Source organism: Lipophrys pholis (assembly GCF_963383615.2).
Source record: "Lipophrys pholis genome assembly, chromosome: 4".
Taxonomy (NCBI): domain Eukaryota; kingdom Metazoa; phylum Chordata; class Actinopteri; order Blenniiformes; family Blenniidae; genus Lipophrys; species Lipophrys pholis.
This window is the reverse complement of record NC_137637.1, coordinates 20699883-20721839: the sequence shown is the minus strand read 5'-3', so window position 1 is coordinate 20721839 and position 21957 is coordinate 20699883. Positions and strand designations below refer to the sequence as shown.

At 42.2% G+C, this 21957-nt stretch overlaps 1 protein-coding gene across 1 annotated transcript in view; it reads right to left on the bottom strand.

Annotated features, from left to right (window-relative positions):
- The window catches only part of LOC308108061 (low-density lipoprotein receptor-related protein 1-like), an 86986-nt gene that overhangs the window by 38477 nt on the left and 26552 nt on the right, over nucleotides 1-21957 (bottom strand). Inside the window, exons 4-17 of the mRNA XM_080460733.1 lie at nucleotides 21745-21882; nucleotides 18313-18432; nucleotides 17550-17678; nucleotides 17202-17465; nucleotides 8588-8750; nucleotides 7606-7828; nucleotides 5669-5858; nucleotides 5439-5582; nucleotides 4174-4410; nucleotides 3534-3714; nucleotides 2268-2490; nucleotides 1440-1629; nucleotides 1163-1288; nucleotides 463-603 (exon numbers count right to left, since the gene is read on the bottom strand). Of these exons, the coding sequence (XP_080316859.1) occupies nucleotides 463-603; nucleotides 1163-1288; nucleotides 1440-1629; nucleotides 2268-2490; nucleotides 3534-3714; nucleotides 4174-4410; nucleotides 5439-5582; nucleotides 5669-5858; nucleotides 7606-7828; nucleotides 8588-8750; nucleotides 17202-17465; nucleotides 17550-17678; nucleotides 18313-18432; nucleotides 21745-21882 (2469 nt within the window). The remainder of the gene's footprint in view (nucleotides 1-462; nucleotides 604-1162; nucleotides 1289-1439; nucleotides 1630-2267; nucleotides 2491-3533; nucleotides 3715-4173; nucleotides 4411-5438; nucleotides 5583-5668; nucleotides 5859-7605; nucleotides 7829-8587; nucleotides 8751-17201; nucleotides 17466-17549; nucleotides 17679-18312; nucleotides 18433-21744; nucleotides 21883-21957) is intronic.

The following is a 21957-nucleotide window of genomic DNA, read 5'->3' as shown; positions in this document are numbered from 1 at the left end:
CTGCGGGGACCTAAATCGGCATCCATACCCACCTCACAATGTGGAGCCTTGTTGTCCTTCACAAAGTGAAAACGTGTTTTCATATGAGGTTGTGGTTAAGGTGAGGTTACTGCTATAGTGAGAGTTTGAGTGGGACTGAGTAATGGCTGAATTTAAAGTCTGCAGCAAACTTTCTACGTGATATCCTCCAAACATGTGAAAGAACAATATTAGTGTTTTGGCATTTTTTTGGTCTTTTTGACTTTTTGTCTTTTTGTCTTTTTGTGGCCCAGAAGGAAGGAGTAAACTATAGTTTTGGGATCATGTGACTAACCTTTAGAGCCTAAAATGTAAGGTGTGCTAAAATGCTTTTCTAGGGTTACGATAAAGCTAAAGCACTTAGTTGCAGAGATTAGAGTAAGGGAATGCACCATGTCAATGAAGATAGTTTGTGTTTGTGCGTGCGTGCGTGCAGTAACGTACAACAAAGCTCAGGAGCCTCGTCGCTGTTGTCCAGGCAGTCGTTGTCTCCGTCACACTTCCAACGCTCCTGGATGCAGCGGTTGTTCTTACAGGCAAACTCCCCTGGCTGGCACTGAGGAGGGGGTATATATGATGGGTTGGCTGTGAAGGAGAAACAAAGAATAAAGTCAATGTGGCAAAGAGTTCATGAAATATCCGTTTTTGGAATTTCAAGTTCTGTAACTCAATGGAAATTAGGAGAGTTTCAGGAAAAACACAATAATCAGGTCAAATCCATCTGACTTAAACTAAGCCGAGACAAAGCAAACTAGTTATTGCATAAAAATGGGTTCTATAATAAAGACCTTGACACACATTGAATCTTTGACTTTGTGTAACTATGAGGGAAAAATAAAAACAAAAAAGAACAGACTTGTAAGACAGACACAAAATTGTAGTTTTACTTGATTTTCTTTTTTTAATTAAACTGTTGACACTGAATTGCTGCTAGACCCTCCTCTTGTGTTCATACGTTTTTTGAAGTGTTTCAAGTGTCTCAAGACAAACAGTTTTAACAAAACACACAGACACAGTCACGGTGCTTGACTCATCTTGCCAGACATACAGGAAATAAGACCTTGTATGTGTAATGGAGCAAAATCAGTGTCGTGAGAAATTCCCGTCTGCCACTTACACCAACACGTTCAGTGTTTGTACCTACCTTTGCAGCTGGCATTGTCGGCTGGGTCCAGTATTTGGTCTTCTGCGCAGGCACATTGCCTGCCTCCTGGTATGGACAGACACAGACTGCTGCAGCCGCCGTTGTACACACGACACGCATTTGAGCCTGTAGATGATCAAAAGGGAATGAAAGCGAATTCAGATACCAGTGAGACTTTATGAACACAGCTGTGTGCTTCATGTGCATAGAAACACTGAATATATTCCTGAGTAAACATGCACGGATGGCTGTGAAATGGAACATTGGACCCCGATACCTTGCTGCTGCTGAGCATCGTACATTCGGATTTCAAAGATGGGCGGTCGCTCGTTGCGCAGCAGACTGGCTGTGCCTGTTGTGGTGTCCAGCTTGTAAATGCTGCCACTCCGGTACTCGTTCCAGAATAAGAAGTGTTTGTAGTGGCACAGGCCGAAGGCGTGGTTCAGCTCCTGACCTTCATACACCGTCTGATGGCGTGAGGAAAGAACAAGACGGTAAAGAGTGTTTTTTTTTACAAAAGCCTACACACTCACCATTGTCAACCTTTTCCAGAATTAGAGCTCAAAGTATGCTTGTATTCATTCATTTGGAGACAGTGTAATGAGATGACCTCATTTGTTTTCTATCAGTTAACATTTAAATTAGATTTTGCTGCGAGCCCCAGTTAGTCACAGCCATTTGAACTCCCTGAATGCTGAAGCAATAACCGTACAAAATGCAGGTCATAAATTGACTGGGATTAGAATGTCCTTTTCTGTTTTAGTTTTTTTTGTAGAGGAAGTGTGGCAATATTTAAACAGAGTTTAATCTAATATAAACTGGAGCATTAATTCATCTTGATTATGAAAACACAAAAACCACAGTCAAATATGAACAACACATAAATCACTGAACACACAAAATGAAATCTGACTTAGCTGCTACACTGAGAAGCTCAAGGCCGCAGAGTTTATTGCACTACACTGATGGACCACCCACACAATACCACTGCTTTAAGGCTCAATCCTTGTGAGCACTCGCAGCTTTTCCAGCCTCGTTGGGGTAACACCTTCCTGTGACCCAGCTGAACTGCCCTGCACCAGGACCTCAATTCCATAATTCTGACCTTGCGTCCAGAGCTGTTGAGGTAGACCATCTCAATGCGGTCGTAGTAGGCATCCACCCAGTAGAGGATGCCTTGTGGGATGTCCAGACTCAGGCCGTTGGGCCACAGCACTGTTTTGCTGGTGAGGAACACATTTCGGTTGGAACCGTCCATCCAAGCTCGCTCTATTTTGCCACGCTTGCTCTCCTTAGGGTCCTCCTCCCAGTCTGTCCAATACATCCAGCTGAGAAGGTAAGAGGGAAACCGAATTAATCAATAGTGATACCAAGACTGGAAAACATTTGTTTGGGGGCATCCTTAGGATTTTTTTGTATTAGGGAAGGCATTCCCCTGATTGCTGCCCTGAAGCACCCACAATTTTCTGAGTATTACATGAGAAGGATCCGTAGTGTCTCTCCGTTGATCTGCTCATCGGAACACTAATGTTTGTCTGAACCACTGATCTTTGCAGAACCGCCGAGCATCGGCTGTCTCCAACATTGTGCAAAAACCAGAATATTCACCCCTCACTGGATTATGATTGACACAAGTATTACCATTCTATTTTTCTTTCTCCATCTGTCTTTTTCCCTTTCTGCAATCTTCTCCCAGTCTTTGCGTTTTCCTCTGAGCCTGATTGATTGCAGGCATTAGTGAAAGTGAGAGCCTTTCCCTTGGGAAGTGTGCGGACGCACATCACCCTGCCACGGGCAATCCACAGATTGTGTATGTGTGTGTGTGTTTATGATGATGCGTGCTCTTGGTAAAGGGTCCAGGAGGTCTCATCAATAAGAAACGTCTATGCACAGGGAGATTTGAAAGAGTGACACATCCCTGCAAGTGAAAACACTCACAGAGTGTAATCAAAAAGGGAACCATCACAATGGTCGACCAAGCACACTGGGAAGAAGGATAAAAGGCTTTGTTGGGTATCTTAAAGAGAAAAAGTGTTAACAGGAACGTGATTTTCCTGAGAAGCGACTGACAAAGCATAATCTGTTTCACTTGAGTCATCACCCACATCTCCAGAAATTACCACCCATCATTATCTCTTATGCTTGCATCCTTGCATTACCACAAACAACTACATGCACGTATGCACACATGCACACAAACACCGTACTTCATTAACCAGCCGACTCATCGTCAGCGTTATATCGTCTGCTACCTTCCACTTGTATCTCTCTACAATTCTGTCTTCTCTGCAATTCGGAAGGGGTTTCTAGTGATTCACTGACACAAAAGTACAAAACCTCCTCCCTCCGTCTATTTCTGTGTCCATATTACCCATGAAGAGGATCCACTACAATGGCACGGGGGTGAGTCATTTTCCCCTCGATCAGGGTTTTGCGAGTCTGTGAAGCCTTTTCAAGCCGAGCCACGCTGATGGTTTTCTTAGGCCCATCATCTGTCCAGTACAAGTTGTCAGCCATCCAGTCCACAGCGATTCCTTCGACTGTGTGGATTCCTGGAACAAACACAAACAGTTGGTGAGAAGAAAGAAAGAATATGAAGAAATATAGAGAAAGGATATGGACAGTGACAGGTGTGGAAGCAAAATAGTTTTTTTATTACTATGATTTGAACTTATCATTTACCCAGTTTTGAAGTAGATGTCACAGTGTCGTAGAGGTTAATGTGTTCCAGGTTTGAGACTTTCTGGAGTTTGAATGTTCTCCCTGTGCTTGCTCAGATTACACCAGGTTTGTGAAAAAGCACACACATGCTTTTTAATTGACTGCTAAATGTGTGCGTCTGTGTGTGCTTAAGCACATTTACTCTCATGGATTCATGGATTTTGTGCCTTTTGTTGAAAGATAATTTCAGAAAAAAACTACTAAAAGTAAATATCAGCCTACAAACCTTTCATTAAACAACTTGCTGGAAACTCTGCTTGTGTTTCTTAAAACAGCTGCTGGCGTCCTACCTTCCTTCAGGATCGTATCTCGCTCCGTTCCATCAATCTTCTGGCGTCCAATGATGTAGCTGGTGGCATCAGCGAAGTAAATAAACTCGCTCTCGGCATGAAAGTCCAGAGCGCGGGGGTTCATCAGGTTCTCAATCGGGATCATGTATTCATCTGGCACCTTCGCGTTCATATCCATGCCTCTGATTACCCCTGGACGACCTTTACCGTACACCAGGAAGAGCTCGTGTTCGGGTTCTGCAACAAAACATGAAAACAAATTAAAAACAGATCTGCACCCATATACAGTCACACATTACAGCTGCCCATATGCGGTTTTTCTCGGCTAAAAAAATTGATGCCGCTTCATCATGCTGATGCCTTTCTTTCTCCCTGTAAATTAGGTATATTGATTAAACAAGAAATGCAAGATCAACAAAAGCCTAAACTTGAAATAAGTGAGAATTAATTGAGAGACAAAGACAGAGGAGGATAGGTTGACTTTACTTAAATCAACTGCGACATTCTCAAGGACACTCCATTCTTTGTAAGCAGATCGATATAATGCTATTATTGGTAGGTGGAAGAGTTAAACAGTTTTCTGAATAAGCTGAATCAGGCTGATAGCTTTATGAGAGGGTCAGCAGAGTCAAGAGAGCCAGAACTTATGCTGTTGCTCAGCTACTTTGTTCACATCTCTTCCCCGGTGTAGAGCCCAGGGGAGAGCTGCATCCTGATCCAGCACTCACCGGCCTCGGCTGGAGGTCAGTGGAGCTGATTCACTGTGACTCTCCGGTTTACACTTAGTTATTTTGGGAGGATGTACACATCAACTCTGGATGACTTTAGAATATAACCCAGCCCTAAAAATATAAACGAGTTAGGCTGCAACACAGCAGCAGACTCAGCTATATAAAGTCATGTACTGTATCTCTGTGTGTCCGTTATAAAGGCGAGACCATTTACAGACTTAGAATGAAAATATTCATTGACCCGCACTTTATTACTTTTCGCTGATTATGTTTTCTCGTTGACTTCTGTGCACTAGCCATCGTGGAGTCGTTATCAATTAATTAACTTTTTTTTTTTCCCCCCCTCTCCATTGTGTTAAACTTTACATTACAACACTTTTTTGTTTTATCTGCTGGAAACTACACGTGGACACGATTCTGGCAGCTGTCGCAGAGGACGTCTTGTGATCGCTTGACCACTTTCCAGCAGAGATGTGTTTACATGCAGTCACTGAAAGTTAATCACGGTTTATTGCACACTGCAGTCCTACTCACTTTTGCAGGACTTGCCATCACTGCCCAAGCTGAATCCAGAGCGACAGCGGCAGGTGCGGGTCTTGTGGCCGTTCCCAAGCAGACAGATGTCGGAGCAGCCTCCAGCCTTCCCGAACTGGTCCACTTCGCATGCATGGCTACGCACTGGACATACCGGCAATATTAACGTCTTAATTCTTGAACCTCCATTTAAAGTCAGTTTGCTCGTGTGCGCGCGCGCGCGTGTCTACCTGGAGGTTGACGTCTCTGGTGGTACACGTGCAGCGCTCCTCCTTTGTCCACTCTGGTTACTACTTGGTAGTCTGTGCTGTTGAAGCGGTTGACTCTGATCACGCTGGTCTTTGGCTGCATATTAGCGTTGTCTGAATTGGTCGCATACAAATAGTTTTCAAACACGGTCAGCCCGTAAAGATGCTCGATCTGATGGGGAAAAAAAAAGAAAAACAGAAAAGAAAAGATGAAAGAATCACAAATGACAGTTTTGTTCAAGTGCAATTTGATGTTATGGGCCGAGAGTGCCTTTTCTTGTATTTCAATGAGCGCTTTTAACATATACATATTTTTTGTAGCTGAGAGCATTCAATAAACTAATCCACTCCGAACAGCCCAATGATTGCAGTCTCACGTCTGTCCCTGAGACAGATCCGTGTTATTCTATTTGATAAAAACATACGAGAATAGTGCATTATTGCCACAAACTGTGAAAATCTGTGAATCTGTGGCTCCGGACATTGTTATTTTTTTAAGCTGTCCACGTCCTTGTATCACTATCATATAGTGGTTAGGTTTTATTGAGTAAAAATGCACATACACAATCATTTAAACTAATAACTCCGCTGTATAAAGAACTGGGGACAAATAGATCCAAACCGTTAGAGCGTTTTGTCTTATGTGGTGTTTTGTTTTAGCAAGTACGTTTTTTTTTCAATATGAAGACACTTTTATTGTGCGTATATAAGACAAACATACTACAAAAGCAGGACAGGATATGAATTATCTCCCATGCCTTTTCCACTTGTTGTTTTTTTTTTTTTTTTTTTTTTTATGGTTGCTTTTGTAACGGTGTGTTTACTGGTAAAAGTACCACAAAAAAAAAAAGAAGTACTGCTGCTATTGTTTCTTGTACTTTAATAAACCCTGTGCTGAGATGGAGAACAGTGGTTAAACTGTTTACTGAAACTTCCCGAGGTGTCTCAATATACAATTTACAACGGCCACTCACTTGGAAACTAGCATTTTTCAAAGTGGCCAAACCTGTGAGCGTTTACCAGCAGCGACCGAGGGAAGAGAGCCCACAAATTTCAAAAGAGAGAACTTGCGAACAAGATAGTTTCCGCCTGTCAAAACGAGGGAGAAATACCGATGTTGAGGTAATAAATAGAGTACAAACTAATTAGCATCAGGGTCACTCAAGCACGATGGTGCACCAGGTCACTTTTACTCACAGACTCGTAAGAAAAATTTCATACATTTCATATTGATGTGAACTCAAATGTTATCACATAATGGGCTGGAAAATATATGTCCTCTTGATGAAACACCCTGTCCAACACCCAGACTTGTTTTTAACGTCTACAGTGAGGGATGTATGTGTAATAATGGCCTGTCAAAGGGACGCACAGTCTCACACACACACACACACACACACACACACACACACACACACACACACACACACACACACACACACACACACACACACACACACACACACACACACACACACACATACACACGGTTAGTAGTTAGCAGTGTGTATGTGTGTGTGACAGTGCCTCCAGGCTCAGTAAGTAAATGAAAGCCATTACTTCCCTGCAGATCACATTAAAAGTCATGGTAACAAGTTTAAGAGCCACTGCGCCGGGCCAGCGCTGCAACATCAACAGCCTCAGTATTGGACACTATTAATCAGCCTATTTAATGAAAAGGTAAATGTCAACCATCCCCTCCCTGATCATAACTCACCAGTGAAGAATGCATTACGGGAGTTCACAGGGGGCACATAAGGTGCATCATAGTTACTGTATACATAGAGGGAACGCTAAACCACGCCAGAGTTTTTAAAACACCGAGAACAGCATGGGAGAAGACAGTAAATTCAAAGGAGCTTATCTCCCCGCTTAGCAGGAATAATGAGCGATGTCGAGTGTAGCGCAGCTCTCCTCACCAGCAGGCCCTGGATGATGGTGTGTCGGTTCTTCCCTTCGTAGTCCACCACCTCGATGTAGTCCAGATAGGCATCAGCCCAGTACACCAGCCTGCTGACCAGGTCGAGCGTGATGCCGTGGGGGAACACAATCTTGCTGTCAACAAGTTTGGTCCGGTTCTGGCCATCCATGTCGCAGCGCTCCACTTTAGGGATTTGACCATAATCTGTGAAGAACACCTTCCTGAAGGCACAAGAGTTCAGGCGTGAGTGATGTTTTTACCCTGAGCGAGTCCAGCTTTCCTGTAGGTAATTACATTACAATGCCATAGGGTCTCTGAATCTGTAGTGAGTGGTTCACTTATAAAGTTCAACCACAAAAAAATAAATCCTGCAATGACAGAGAGATTTAACACTAAATATAATAGTTATTAAAAGTCTTTTGTTGTGAAATAGAGTTTAAGGTCACTAATGAACTGCTCCTCAACAAATGAGTTTTGTCATTGTATCTTCTCTGATGACAATAAAACCCATAAAAAAGCTTCAGTCAATCCACCGGATATTCTTACTGGATGAAGCAATAAAGGCGGCGGATGTTGAAAATGATGAAACTTCGAACAACAGAGTGCACATGTACACAGTCTCACATTTATATAAAAAATGTTTTCCCTTTCACTCACACTCACACACACACACACACACACACAGACCCACACACACACACACACACACACCCTGGGGAATTCACCTGGAACCTCTTGTCATTAACGCAAGAGTTTCAACAAGACCACAACATCTGTGATAATTTACACCAACTTCAAAACTTCCATTTTTCTTCGGGAGTTAATCAACTATGATGGGTGACAGACATTCAGTCACTGTCACGGGACTGAGTTCATTGAAAGTATTTCCTTGCGGAGAGCATATCTGGGGTATCAGTTGCATGTGTGTTCATGTGTGTGTTTTGTTGTACATCACACAGTGAATAGGAGAGCCAACTGACCCCATGGTGGGATCCAGGGCAATGCCTTTGGGGTTGTACAGCTCCTGGTCCAGCAGAGTAACACACGTCTGGCCGTCTTTGTCACACACAAATATCCGATCATCCACGTCATCCACGAAGTAGAAGTTTCCGGTCAGCCAGTCAATGGCCATCTGCTCCACATCTGTACAGAGGAGAGGAGAGGGGAGGGAAGATGAGGCAGGACACATGAAGCACAAAGTGAAGTATTTCGGCGCCCGTGCTGATTCATTTGGAACGGCGCTAGACTTGAAACCTGTGATGTTGTTGTACATACTGTACTTGTAGCAGATGGGCTCCAGCTTTGACTCACAGGCATGTGATCAGGTTAATTAATCGGCACTGCACTGTAGCTTCTCCTGCACGGCTCTTTTCATACACCCTCTTACACAGTACAGATCTTCAGGTCTGGATGCATGTCCTTTTTCTTGACTGACGAAACAAGATGACGGGCTACACCAAATTAACAAGTGTCTCCGTAATGTCCCCGTCATTCAAAGTTACTCAGAGAGACAACATATGAGACGGACTGTTTGTTGCTGCGAGGAGTGTGATGTTGCCAACGTGGTAACTAAGTGAAGGGAGGCCTGTGGTTTCCACTGGGTTTATTTTCCTGAGCCTGCGCTCACGAGGAAAGACCAGTGCCCCACCCTGGAGTGAAAATCAAACACCTACTCTGTGCAGTGGACAACACACACACACATCCACACTCATTTCATGGAACATCTAAGGTCAGTGACATAAAGGAGGGAGCATCTGACCGAGTGTGAAAACAGTAACATGAAACGTTATTATGCCCATCTCTTCAGTTAATATACCCTCCTCCCAGGTTCCCTCTCTCCCTCGTCTTTCTTCTTCGCAAATTTACACTTTACCTCCAGTAAATAGAGATGAAAAGTGGCTTTATATTATATACATTTTTAGGGGAAAAATATACTATACAAAGTGTGATATTAAGCTTATGTGACACAACACATCAGTAATAATCACAGCCGACAATTACATTTTTAATTAGTCACAACATTTTGTTACAAACAAAGTGGCCAACGTTGGTCTGTTAGCAGCTCGCTTCCCAATCACAGCATTATAGTTGTATTAATCTATTGATATGACAACATAACGACTTTTAAAATCATAACACACGACAGCCGCCATCTGAGTCAATAGCCAAGCCCTTTCATTTGCAGCTTTGTAACTTATTATTACATTTTTTTGAACAAATAGAAATCCAGTTATATCTGCAGACTTACATGCCATCACACATTTTAGGTATTGTCTCTGAGTTGATAACACATATATTTTAATCAAACGGTGACTATTTTATCATTTTTGCCCCAAAATCTTTGAATTTCTACTTAAATATTTTTTTTAACAGCAGTACTTTCACCTATAACAGAGTACAATGTAAACGATATACAGTATATGTAATCTGTATTTCTGCTCACTTTTCAAAGTCTGACTGACTGGACCGCGGAAAGAAGTAGAGACACACTTTATGATTAAACGAGGAACATTTCTTTCTTTTTTTCCCTTCTAGACCCACCGAGCTACAGACGCAAGCAGTGAACAGACGAAGAAAATCCATCAGTCGTTCGGTTTAACTCTTCTTGATAGACACTTTTGCTTTTCACTCTTCCAAGGCAAACTTTGTTAAAGCTAAAGGCTAATGTTTAGTGTTCGACGGGTAACTCTCACTGGAGCGTTTAAAGCGTTTTCTTTGGATATCGCTGGAGGCAGATTGATTAGGAAACAGACAACATTACAACATTGACTGCATAAATACTGGTTTTATGTTGAATGTTTTTCCTTACTCTCTCTCTCTCTCTCTATGAAAATGTGTCTATTTCTCTCCAATAACTATCGAATATGTTTTCATGCCAAATACAAGTAAAACAGCACGCTTGCTGCAACTGACACCATTGCTATGAGACGAGTGAGCACAAATAAAAACAGTCAAACTGGGCTTAAATCCACAAAGTTTCAAAGAAGGCTGAACAGCAGAGGTCCATTATGATGTGTGCATCATAGGAACCTCATTCACACGGTTATGTTATGGTGTTATAAAAAAAAATATTAAAAAAATTCCTGGAGCCAATTTAAGTAACATTTTGAAAGCAAGTCTTCCAGCATTGGCAGTAATAACTTTAAATATTCCTCTTGGCATGAAGGATAAAAACTATGCATGTGCCTGTGAGCTGAAGAGGAAAAGTCAGTGAGGGAGAGTGGGGCGCAGGGATTCACAGGCCACAAGACTCGTATTTTCACAGCTGCTACAAGCTCGGCACTGGCCCACTCACACACACGTACACACACGTACACACACGTACACACACACACACACACACACACACACACACACACACACACACACACACACACACACACACACACACACACACTTCACATGTTGGGCGGGAGTGGTACTGTAGGGGTCCTCGGCGCTCAGTGCTAAGGGTGGTGGTCCAACGTGGAGTGTTTACCAGGGCGAACGCACCGCTGTGCTGATTTAGGGCAGAGCAGAGTATCGATTTCTCCAACCACGAAAGAAAAGCTTCAGTTCGGGAAATGATGAAGCAGATTCCTCAGCGTATGGGCACAATAAAAGTGCACGCACTGAAAGCTTCAGACCAATAAATCTGCCTGTGATTCCAGAGGAGCTATATGAGTAAAGAAAAAAAGGACACATTTTTTCTGACCAGCGAAGAGACGGGAGAAGAAAAAAAAAAGAAAAGCTTCAAATATTCAAGTCAAAGTGGAAAACAGATAAAAGTGAAAATGTATCAGAAGACAAATAAAAGAAAGACAAAGTGAGAAAATAAAGAAGACAGAGGAGAAGGAAGAGAGCGAGAGAGAGAGAGATCTGATTTCCACTAAGGAAACTTGGCCATTGTGCAGCAGCATTTCTGAGGTTTATGGGAATCAGGGGCCGTAGTCCCAAAGGTGCTCTTAATTTTTTAACACAAAGTTCTCTGTTTAAATACTTCCAGCTGCCACACAACGCACTGATTCTCCGATTAAGCAATGGATAAACAGAGTTAACGGAGGGGGGAGAAAACAAAGAATTGTGCAATATTCGAAAAGTATGCAGAAAACCTGCAGGAAAACCAAAATGCTCGTCCCTTTCTGTCTGACTCTTATGATCTCCATTTTCCTGCCCTTCTGCGAAGCAGAAACGGCTTCAGCACGGCCAAAGACTCCTCTATCTCCTCCCATTCTCCTTCTCTCACTTCTCCACCATGCATCATCCCCCTCATCCCTCCCCTTTGTCTGTTCCCCAGAGGTGGGAAAACAGTCTGGATTCATTAACTGCAGCTCTGTCTGTCTGAAACTGTGCTATAAAAAAAACACCACAGCATAATTGAAGGAACAGAACCAGCTGCCTTATTCATTTACTCTTCCTCAACCTAAACAACTTATTTTCTACACGTTTCCTTGTTCGTCTCTCTGCTCCCTGTAGGGCTGCGAGAACACGTATTTACGCCACATTTCCTCACGAAGATATGCAACACAAAGGTTCACACCAGTGACTATGGGCAGGGCCACTAGAGAGGCGCGAGCATGTTTCAAAGTCAATTAAATAATGCTACGGGAGAGTGGAGGTGTAGTTATCACATTAGTGCTACATTATATGCGCAACAGGCTATATGTAGATGTGAATTACATACATTTGTACGGCCACATTTTATTACTTTACACTGGCAAAAACTAAAATGCAAGGAAGAGGGTAAAATAATACAGAGAGAGAGAGAGAGAGAGAGAGAGAGAGAGAGAGAGAGAGAGAGAGAGAGAGAGAGAGGCTTAAAGCTGACCAAAGTGTTGAATGGAAAGAAGATTTGAAAATGTGCTGACTGGCTTGCCTTTTAATGGCACATGACCTCTTAAGGAGATTTCAGGCCAGTGTCTGTCCTAAGCAGCAAACTGTAGCTCGTTGTGCAAGGGGAGCAGGTACTGTGGCTCTCGAGGTACGAGGAGAGAAGGGAGGCTTAAGTGACAGCTCGGGGATCAATGCAGACTGCTCCTGTGCAGAGCGCTGAGCATCAATGCCTACTCTTCAGTTAATGTAAATCTCCCTCGGTTTCATTTCTAGGTTTCCGAGAGGAAAAGATCTCAGTACATCATGTTTTCCGGGGCAAGTAGCCATCGAATGATTAATTATAAATAGTGGATGACAAGTGTGTCTCAATTCTAAAATGTTACCATAGCAGAAACTGCAGAGAGAAGTCATTAAAAACATAAATTCTTGGAAATATATTACACTTGTCTGACCAATCGTCTCTTTAAATCCATTTTTCAACAGGGATTTGTGTATTTTGAATCCACTAAATTAACTGTTCCATTAAACAGAACTTTTATTTGATGAGTAGATATTTAATTTATCTGAATATTCACAGTATTATTCATGCGAGCAAAACAACCATCGTTCTGAAGGTCGGTCGCTTTGGTCCAGACTGAAATGTACGAAGTGCTCGGGAATGCTTCGCCATCAAAGTCTGTGCAGACATTTACAACACTCCAAGGATAAATGCTACAGAATGGCGCTTTACCAATCCTGTTTTTTCCACTAGATAACCATGAGAATGACACTTTGGGTTTGCACAGATTATAATAGCATTTTTTATACCTACATTCACGCCCCTATACTTTATACTGGCTGCCATCATCAGTTCAGCTTTGGTTTCTAACTGAATACCAGCACATGTACTTTGGCCTTTATGTTAATATCTACATTTTTGTATTTAACTGTGTTGCTGCAATTTATGAGCCCATTTTATAAAAGCTGTGAACCATGAAAGAAATGAGACAGATGCTTGATGTGGTGTGTTTGTTAGCCATTCTAAGTGACTGCCATGTTTAACAACAGCAACAAATACAGAATGAGTGTTTGTGCTTCCTAAAGTTTGGAAGTAGAAAGTGGGACCGAGGGAGAGAAAAGAAAACCCTCAAAGGGGGAATGTGATGAAAGAGAGAGAGTGAGAGTGCAACAGAGGTGGAGGCACATCTGGACAACTCATCGTGGCATACTGAGGTCATGAGTCACTCCAACCACACGTGCATCATTTCCTGTGTGTTCACCCCTGCCATTGGTCGTTGCTGGCTCCGTCCATATTGACTGTGAGCATAGACCTGCTCCTCCTATTCTGTCACACTCACACGCGAGTGGGCTGTCCAAAAGTTCAGCTCTGCTGTCTGGATAATGGTTGCAAATGGTTCCATCAAACAGACAAAAAAAACAACCCCCCCCCCCCCCCCAAAAAAAAGCCTTTTTCAAAATTTTTGTTGTACGCTTTGGTCGGGTCTTCTACAATATCTTTCCAAGCCATTTTACATATCTAGAAGAACAATACTTTCTCATACTGATTTTTTTTAGGAGAAAGGTGCACTCGTGTCTGATTTATGGTTGCCTTTATTTCACAAAGTTTACTAAAACTTAATTTGTGTCAACATATATTTCACTTTGATTTGTCTCTTTTGCCTTCTTAAGTATCACTGAGGCGAGGAAGTGCTCTGCCCTTCAGCAGCTCCTTCAAGTACTGCGACGGTATTCATCTTTATTATCCATTATTCTTATCCTGCCCTTGCTTCTCCATGCAGCACGTTCTCCATTTTGTCGCTGTGTGGGAGTGCACACATGTGTCAATCAGTACGGCTGAATACAAGTGCTGCAGTGTGTGTGGGTGTGCATGTGTGTGAAGAACCATCATGGAGAGCCCAGCTGAGGCAGCTGGAATTTCCTGCAAATTCTTCTGCTTCTCAAATTGGCGAGTCAATTTTGAGCCATTGAGGTTTTGGTTACAGCTGCACTATTGTAGCAGGAATAATCATTCTTATTTTTAATCACTGTCATTATGACTGTTAACCACAAATATTTGATTTCGCTGATATAAGAAAAAAAAAGGTTTTTCGTCCTGGTTTGAGATTTTTTTTTTACTGTGACATATACCATCATGCATTATCTCCACTGGTCTGATTTTGTCTGATATTATCTGGTTTACAGCAAGTATATTTCCAAATGACAGCTATGCCGCATTGTGCATGCATGTGGAAAACAAACCTGCCTTCCTGTCATCATGCGGCCATTGCACTGTCAATGATTGTAGGTACCGAGTAAGGTATTTCTGCAGCGCTAAATCATTTTTTTGAGATGTGACTGGAAACGTTTTGTTGTGCTTTGCACAGATGTGCTTGAACACAATGCTTCTTTGCAAAGACGATAAAAGAAGAGGGTAAAATAGGAATGCAACTGTGATGTATAATTCTGAAATCACTGCATTGCCCATTGCATTGAGAGTGAGTTCTTCACATGCCCCTCTCACCCTTTACTCAAACCTCCATCAGCTGACGGAGGGATTTCCCTTTATCTGTTAAACCAGTGTGACCTCTGTGAGAAAATATTCCACCTCCCGTTAAAACTGTGCATTATCACGCTGCTGTCAGCTGTAGCTTCAGATCCCAAGAGCCTCCACTCGTCATCAGAAAGAACATCTATGCTTCTTTCCACTGAGCCCATCAGAGGTCCTTGGTTTGAGACGCCAAATGCCAGCATGGGAAAAGCGCAAAGTAAAGTTGATCCAATGAAAAGGATGAAAGTGTGTGAGAGAGAATAAGAAGTTTTAAAGTATTTCATACCCTTATTGGTTTGATATTAAGATTCTTAATTGCTTGCTTTAATGTGTTTTTTCTATTTCTTTGTAAAGCTTTAATATATTTCTTTCTTTTCTTTGTAAAGCACTGTAAATTGCCTCAGTGTCCGAATAGTGCCCTATAAATAAATTTGCTTGCCTTATTTACCTTCCTGCCATTCTAATTTATTCTTTCATTCACTAATTAAAATTATATCAAAGATACCCACGGAATCTCTATATGTAATCAGCAAAGACTCTTCCCTTATCTGTTGAACTTCCCCTGTTGTGCATACTGTTTATCATTACATCTCCCTATCAAGTCAGTCTTTCCTGGTTGGAGTTAAAAAGCAGGACAAAGTGGAGTATGAACATAATGACTGAGGAGACATTAGGGGCTTCTTTGGTTCAAAGCCAAGTCTTCATTAATCTTCGCAGATAAGTATGATAGCACATTAGCTGTTAGTGAACTCCCTCAAGGATCGGCAAGGCATCTCTGCTGGCTTTGCAAAGATGGGGTTGTTGTTTTTTGTTGCTTCTGACTCACGAAGCACAAACTGCCTGAAAGCAGACCACTGCATGACTAAAGAAAGCAGTGTTTGAAGCGAAGGCAGTGCTGCAGTGCAAGCGGCACGTGGGTGTGGGTGATTTTGACCCGCAGGTTCTTTACATTTAAGAACATGCAAGCACATATATCTGCATTCGGTCGAGATGTGTTTTTCCATCTCGGTGTTCCGTAATACAAGGCTATTCTGCATTATCTGAAACACAATAAAGCACAGCTGGTTTTAATATGTTGCCATAATAGCTGCGACTCACAACACTGTGCTCCAAGCAGGGAAGCACAGAGAAACTCAGGACATGTGTATTCAACAGGAACTGATGGGCAGTTTAGTTTTGGCCCCATTTCTGGACATTCTTTGTTCACCTGCTTACGTTTAACTTTCAAAGAGGCACTTATACAACCATAACATTATTCCTTTTTTTCCCTTTTCCTTTAGGTTGCTGTAAAGTTGCTAAAAAAAGATTATTTTTGTTATAAATGTAAGTTAAGCAGTGTCCCACATTACAATTTACAGACCAGTAATCATGGCCAAACTGAATAATAAGACAGAAGATCCAGGGTCAGCTGCAGATGTTGGCTTATGGAATAAATCGACTTCCTCTGTCTGATCGGCAGAGAAAATCATGACAGTAAGCAAAGACAAACAAGAGAGGCTTAAAAATGTTACTTAATGTCAGACAGGAAGACATCTGAATCCAAGTGCACGTATTTCCAGATTGTGAGGCCCACCATATCATACAGGTAATGCGGCATTGGTGGCCGAGAGGCTGGAGAAGTGGCCTTGGGATTGGAGGGGCACAAGTTCGGATCCCATAGCTGACAGGTTATCACTGAGCAAGGCCCTTGAACCCCAACTCCCTGGGTGCTGCATTATGGAAACCCACTGTCCTGAGAATGCCCAGTTAAGATTAACTATTACGATGGTGTACATGCAAATAAATCATTTCCCTAAGGGGATCAATAAAGCATGCTTTCCTTCTCGCATCAGAAATTCCATCTCAATCACAAATACCTGAATGGGTACAGGAAGTGTTTTTCTTCACGGAATATTTTATACAGACAATTATTTTATGCTTTCAATTGTTAATTACTGTGACAATCGGTGTGCCGTGCTGTTTCCGCTATCTCGGCCAAGCCTCCCAAACAAATATTTGATCTTAACAGGACCTGTCAGGTCAAATAAAGGCATATTGTATAAAGAATGAAAGACAATTCATTCAACATAACAGCAACAATATCACCAGTTCGAGTCTGCCGTTGAGGGGTGTGTATACAGATTGCGTCATGTTGATGAAATCTTTGGTCTATTCAGATCATAATGTGTTGTGGTATGCAAGTGAACTCATGCTCTTCTCTTGAAGCCATTAAAACCATGACCATGTGACTTTCAAAGCTGCTGCGGTGTACTTACGGTGCAGGCTGAGCGAGATGTTGATCACTCTCTCCTCTGTAAAGCTCTTCAGATTGGGAATGGTGGCACATTTGAGGTGTGTGGATGAGGGCGTGTCTCCAACATGGATCCAGCACACGGTTTCTTGGGCGTAAATAAAGTCCATGGCTGTGGTTTGTTTAGTGCTGGTGGACAACAGACTGTGGACCGTGGTGCCACTCAGTGAGGTGGCCTGGATGTTCTGGGAATTGGCAATCAGCAGAACAGGAAGACGGTCCACTGGCACTGAAAATATAATATGGACATAAGTAACCTTGTTTCAGACAATTTGGTGCACGTCCAGTCCTGTTGCTGTGTGAGGGCACTTACCATTCTTGGCCTTGCAGGAGCGGTTGTCTGGCTGGGACAAGTAGCCCTCCACACAGGAGCAGGTGTAGGAGCCCTCGGTGTTGGTACAGGACTGACTGCAGGTCCCGTACACACTGCATTCGTCAAAGTCTGAACCACAGGAACCACAGACGGTCTTATTACTCCTTTAAAAACACTAAATAGCTCATTTCAGCTCAGGAACGGGGGACTAGCACATGGTGGATAAAGTGGGGGAAAAAAAGCTTCAGCAGATGGTATGGAAACTGCAAACTGTTTACTTTCACTTCGCTTAAATCAACACAAACAATGCTTGAGAGTAATTTTGGTTCTTTCTTTGTTTTTTTTGCATTGACCTTGTGATTTATTTAGGCTTGAAATTTTACTAGGACATGTCGGTGGGATTTTGTAAGTGTTGCTGATCATTGGCAGTCACTCCTCTATAGCCTCAGTTGCTCGTAAGATTGAATGTTTTCAAAACAGGCTTATGTAGGAAATGGTCCACTCTCAGTTCTCCACTGTGCGCTCTGCATTTGGTTTACTCGACTAAAAAAAACCCCTCCTGATTCTGTCTACTAGCGCAGCTGGTGACCAGCGAGTTTATCAGTGCTACCAAACAGAAAGAGAAACAAACACTGTTATTCATATCCTGTCAGCACAGTTTGTCACGTAAGAATAAAAGAGAGGTTGTTCAGCATAAAGACGAATCGTTGCCTGTTTTTCTTGAGGACTTTCACCATGATGACCTGTGCCTACAGGAACTCACCTTTGCACATCTTTCCGTCTTGGCTGATCTCATATCCGGTCTTACAGTAACAAGCAGGTCCGACCGGGGTGACTGCACAGGTTTCCTGACAACCCATGAGCGAGCAATTGGATATATACTCTGAAGAGAGACAAAGGGTGAGAAAACAGAGAGAGAAGCATAATGAGTGAATAAATGTGAAAATTAACCGTATTTCTTCCGTGTTCTTTGTGGTTGTAGACATTTAATTTTTAGGGCACCACATTTGTGCTTCTAACAGGGGATCTATTTGTATTAATCATGCAATATTTCATCCAACATGATAATAAACCCACGGGAAACACTGTGATCGTTCAGCTTTCATTCATCTTGAGCGCTTTCTGGCAGAAGACACGGCGCTTACAGCTTGCCTGTAGGTATCGGGCACAGGTGTTGCTGAAGCTGCCATTTTACACTTTCACTTCAGAGCTCAGCAGGGTGCTCAACTGCATAATTGTGAGCTGCTAAACTGTTAAACTTCTTTGCCTGTGGTCTTGTGCTTACAGTGAGGAACATAACAAAGGGGTAGTAGTATGAGTCCACACAGTTACTCATCAGGCGGAGGAGATCTGCAGTGACTTTGAATAAATTGCTAATAAATTGCTGAACAAAACTGTGCCACAGATAAAGTATTTCAATAACAAGCAGGCAGTGTGTGAGCAACAGATCAGTGCGCTTGTGAGAAAGGTAAGAAATGAAAAACAACCACAATCGAAATATTGGGGGTTTTTTTAGCACAGGGATTTCAGTTGTGGTGTGTACTTTGTTGTATTATTATGCATCATTAAGTATGACTGTATACCACAAAAAGTTATTTGTATTTTGTATTAAGTTAAACTATCACAGAGAAACAGACAGGTCAGGTCAGCAGTTCCTCACATGTGCACGTGCACGCACACACACACACACACCAAGCATTTATAACTGAAGCTAATTCAAAGTCACCAAAGTAGTGGCAAATACTGTAACTGCCAAAATCAGTGAGCGCAAATGAGATCCACGCTCAGGACATGGAGATGTGCACGCATGTTATTTTTGAGGAAGCTTTCACAGCACGGGATGATTTACCATAATTGAAAGGTTCCTGTGTTCTTACTGATACTGTTCTTGAGCCGTGCGCATTAAGCAATAACTTTTGCACTTTAAGGAAAGCTAAAAACTTTGATTTGCATTTGAAGAAGGGAAACTGACGATAGAAGAAGTGGTTCCAAATGGATTCAAATTACAACAAAATTCAAGTGCTTCTGTAAAGTCAGCTCATCTCAGCTGTCGTCCTACTTTTAATCAGACGTTAATAAGGAAGATTCATCCTTTAAGTAAAATGCATAACAGATACAGAGCCTGTGAATGGAGTGCCAGCGGCAGGGCAGAAATCAATAAATACTTCTGCCCTGCACTCAAAATCAATACCACCCTGCTAACTCCGACCATCTCCAAGGCGACACGCACATCAAATATAGAAGAGCACAAACAACACGCTACAATCGCACCTTCCAGTCAGCTGACCGGCTGCATGGCGGAATCTCAGCAGAGTTTTCGACAGTGCATTGCACATCCTGTGAGTTATAAATCAAGACACGGTGAGTCATAGTCAAACACACACAGTCGTGTCAAACCAGGCTGAGATCTATCAGTCACAAGTGATTCACTTTGCCCAGAAACACTGGCAGACTGTTTGCACTAACAAAACACCTCTGGGGAGAGCGGAGAAGAAGAAAGAATCTCTTCTTCAAAGTGCCACACTTTCAAGATAAAAAGCCACTCTTTTACCGCGCCGCTTTACATATTTTTTGCAAAGCTGACCATATAAATTCCTCAAATGAATAATAAAGCTGAACTTGAACCAGACTGTCCCACCAAAAAAAAAATCAGCATATCAGCAGAGTTCTTTACTTTTAGCATTTTTAGCTGAAGTCTCAAACTACCCTTTGTGAGAATGAGATCATTTCTTCTTTTAAACTATGGCCCTTCAGCGCAAACCTACACAAGTCAGTACTGAAGTGCTCCTTCTCCACTCCACAAGCCTCCAAGGACAACCACAGTCCAGATTACAGACAGGCCCAGACTTTCCAAAACATGTCTGAGTACCAACAACAGAGATCGCTCAAAAACACAACGTGGCCAAGAACTTGAACAACACACTGTGACACATACAGAAAGATATTTCATTTGGCGTAAATAAAACGACATCAAACAATCTGTTTCAGTTGAGAAAGAAAACCCCCCATATACCCACATAGTTTAACCAAATGTTATTCCAAATTGTACTTTAAACAAAGTCTTAGCTCTAAAATAATTGGTGAGCCCTGCAGGTACCACATGCTTTCCTTCTGAGAGATTGTGCATCCCCTTATGTGAAATGACGTCTGCTTTCAGGCATAGAAGTCTCACCAGCCTGAAAACACATGAAAAATTGATGTCCTTTCCCATTCCTCTCTCCGTGTTTCCTCAATAAATATTTTATTTCAGCTCATTTTCAAAACTGTGGCGTGGAAATATGAAAAAGAAGCCTGGAAAGAAAAGTCCAGTCAGTAAAGGGGGACAATGACAAAACACCTCATAAGAGCAGCGTACAAAGTTGTGGTCAAGCTAATAAGATGAACTATTAGAGCTTGAACATTATGAGAAGGATTTATTTCAAAAGAAACAAAAATCACTTTGGAATTAGTGAGTAAATATTCCGGTATAGGTTCAGGAGGACAGCGATTGTAAACCAGCTGTCAAAAAGGAAATATAACACCAAAAAAAACATGCCGAACAATATATCATATTTTTGAGTTGCACACACCATATATGACCAGGTCATGCAGTAATAAAATGCATTCAAGTGTTTTTCGCACTGTAATAAACTGTTTTAGGAGCTGACTCTTCATGACTTCTGTTCCTTCACTAACTTCTGACCGACATGACTCAAAGAAACTAAAGTTCCACGATTGAGTTCTGCCTGTTATTCATCTTTTTTCCACGTCTTTTTGCACAACATCTACAATTTGTTCTGCTTGTTCAGCACATTAATGTAACATTATTAGACTCATAATAATATACTTCCCACTTTCAAGGTGACTACTTCTCCATGAACGACATGATGGCTGCGTTTATTGTGACACAACACACACAGACACATCCAGGATGGATTAGTAATGCAGTCAAAATCTAGAGACATCTGAAGTGGTGTATCGGTAGGTTGATATGACCATAGTGATATTTTAGTCTGGTGATTTCAGTGATGATGACTGACAGAGAGAGAATCATCAGAAAGAACCTTCCAATCACCAAGCTTTCATTTTTTTTCCCCTCACAGACAAGACACAGCAGCACAAGTTTTGTACTTTACACCAGCTCCATATTTCATATTCATATTGCACGTCTCACAGATGGGTCTTCCAACTGTGATCTCTGTGTATGAAACCGTACCTCTGCAGTGTGGGCCCTCGTCCCATCCGTCAGTGCAGTCGGAGGCACCGTTGCACAGTTTGCTCATGTGGATGCACAGCTCCGTTCCTCCACACTGGTACTCATTGGGAGGGCAGCGTGATACAGTGCTGTGTGGACCTGGAAAAAAAACAACAGCAACACAAATGAGGTGAATGCAACTGTTAGGACCACGAGCACTATTTTTCATTGATT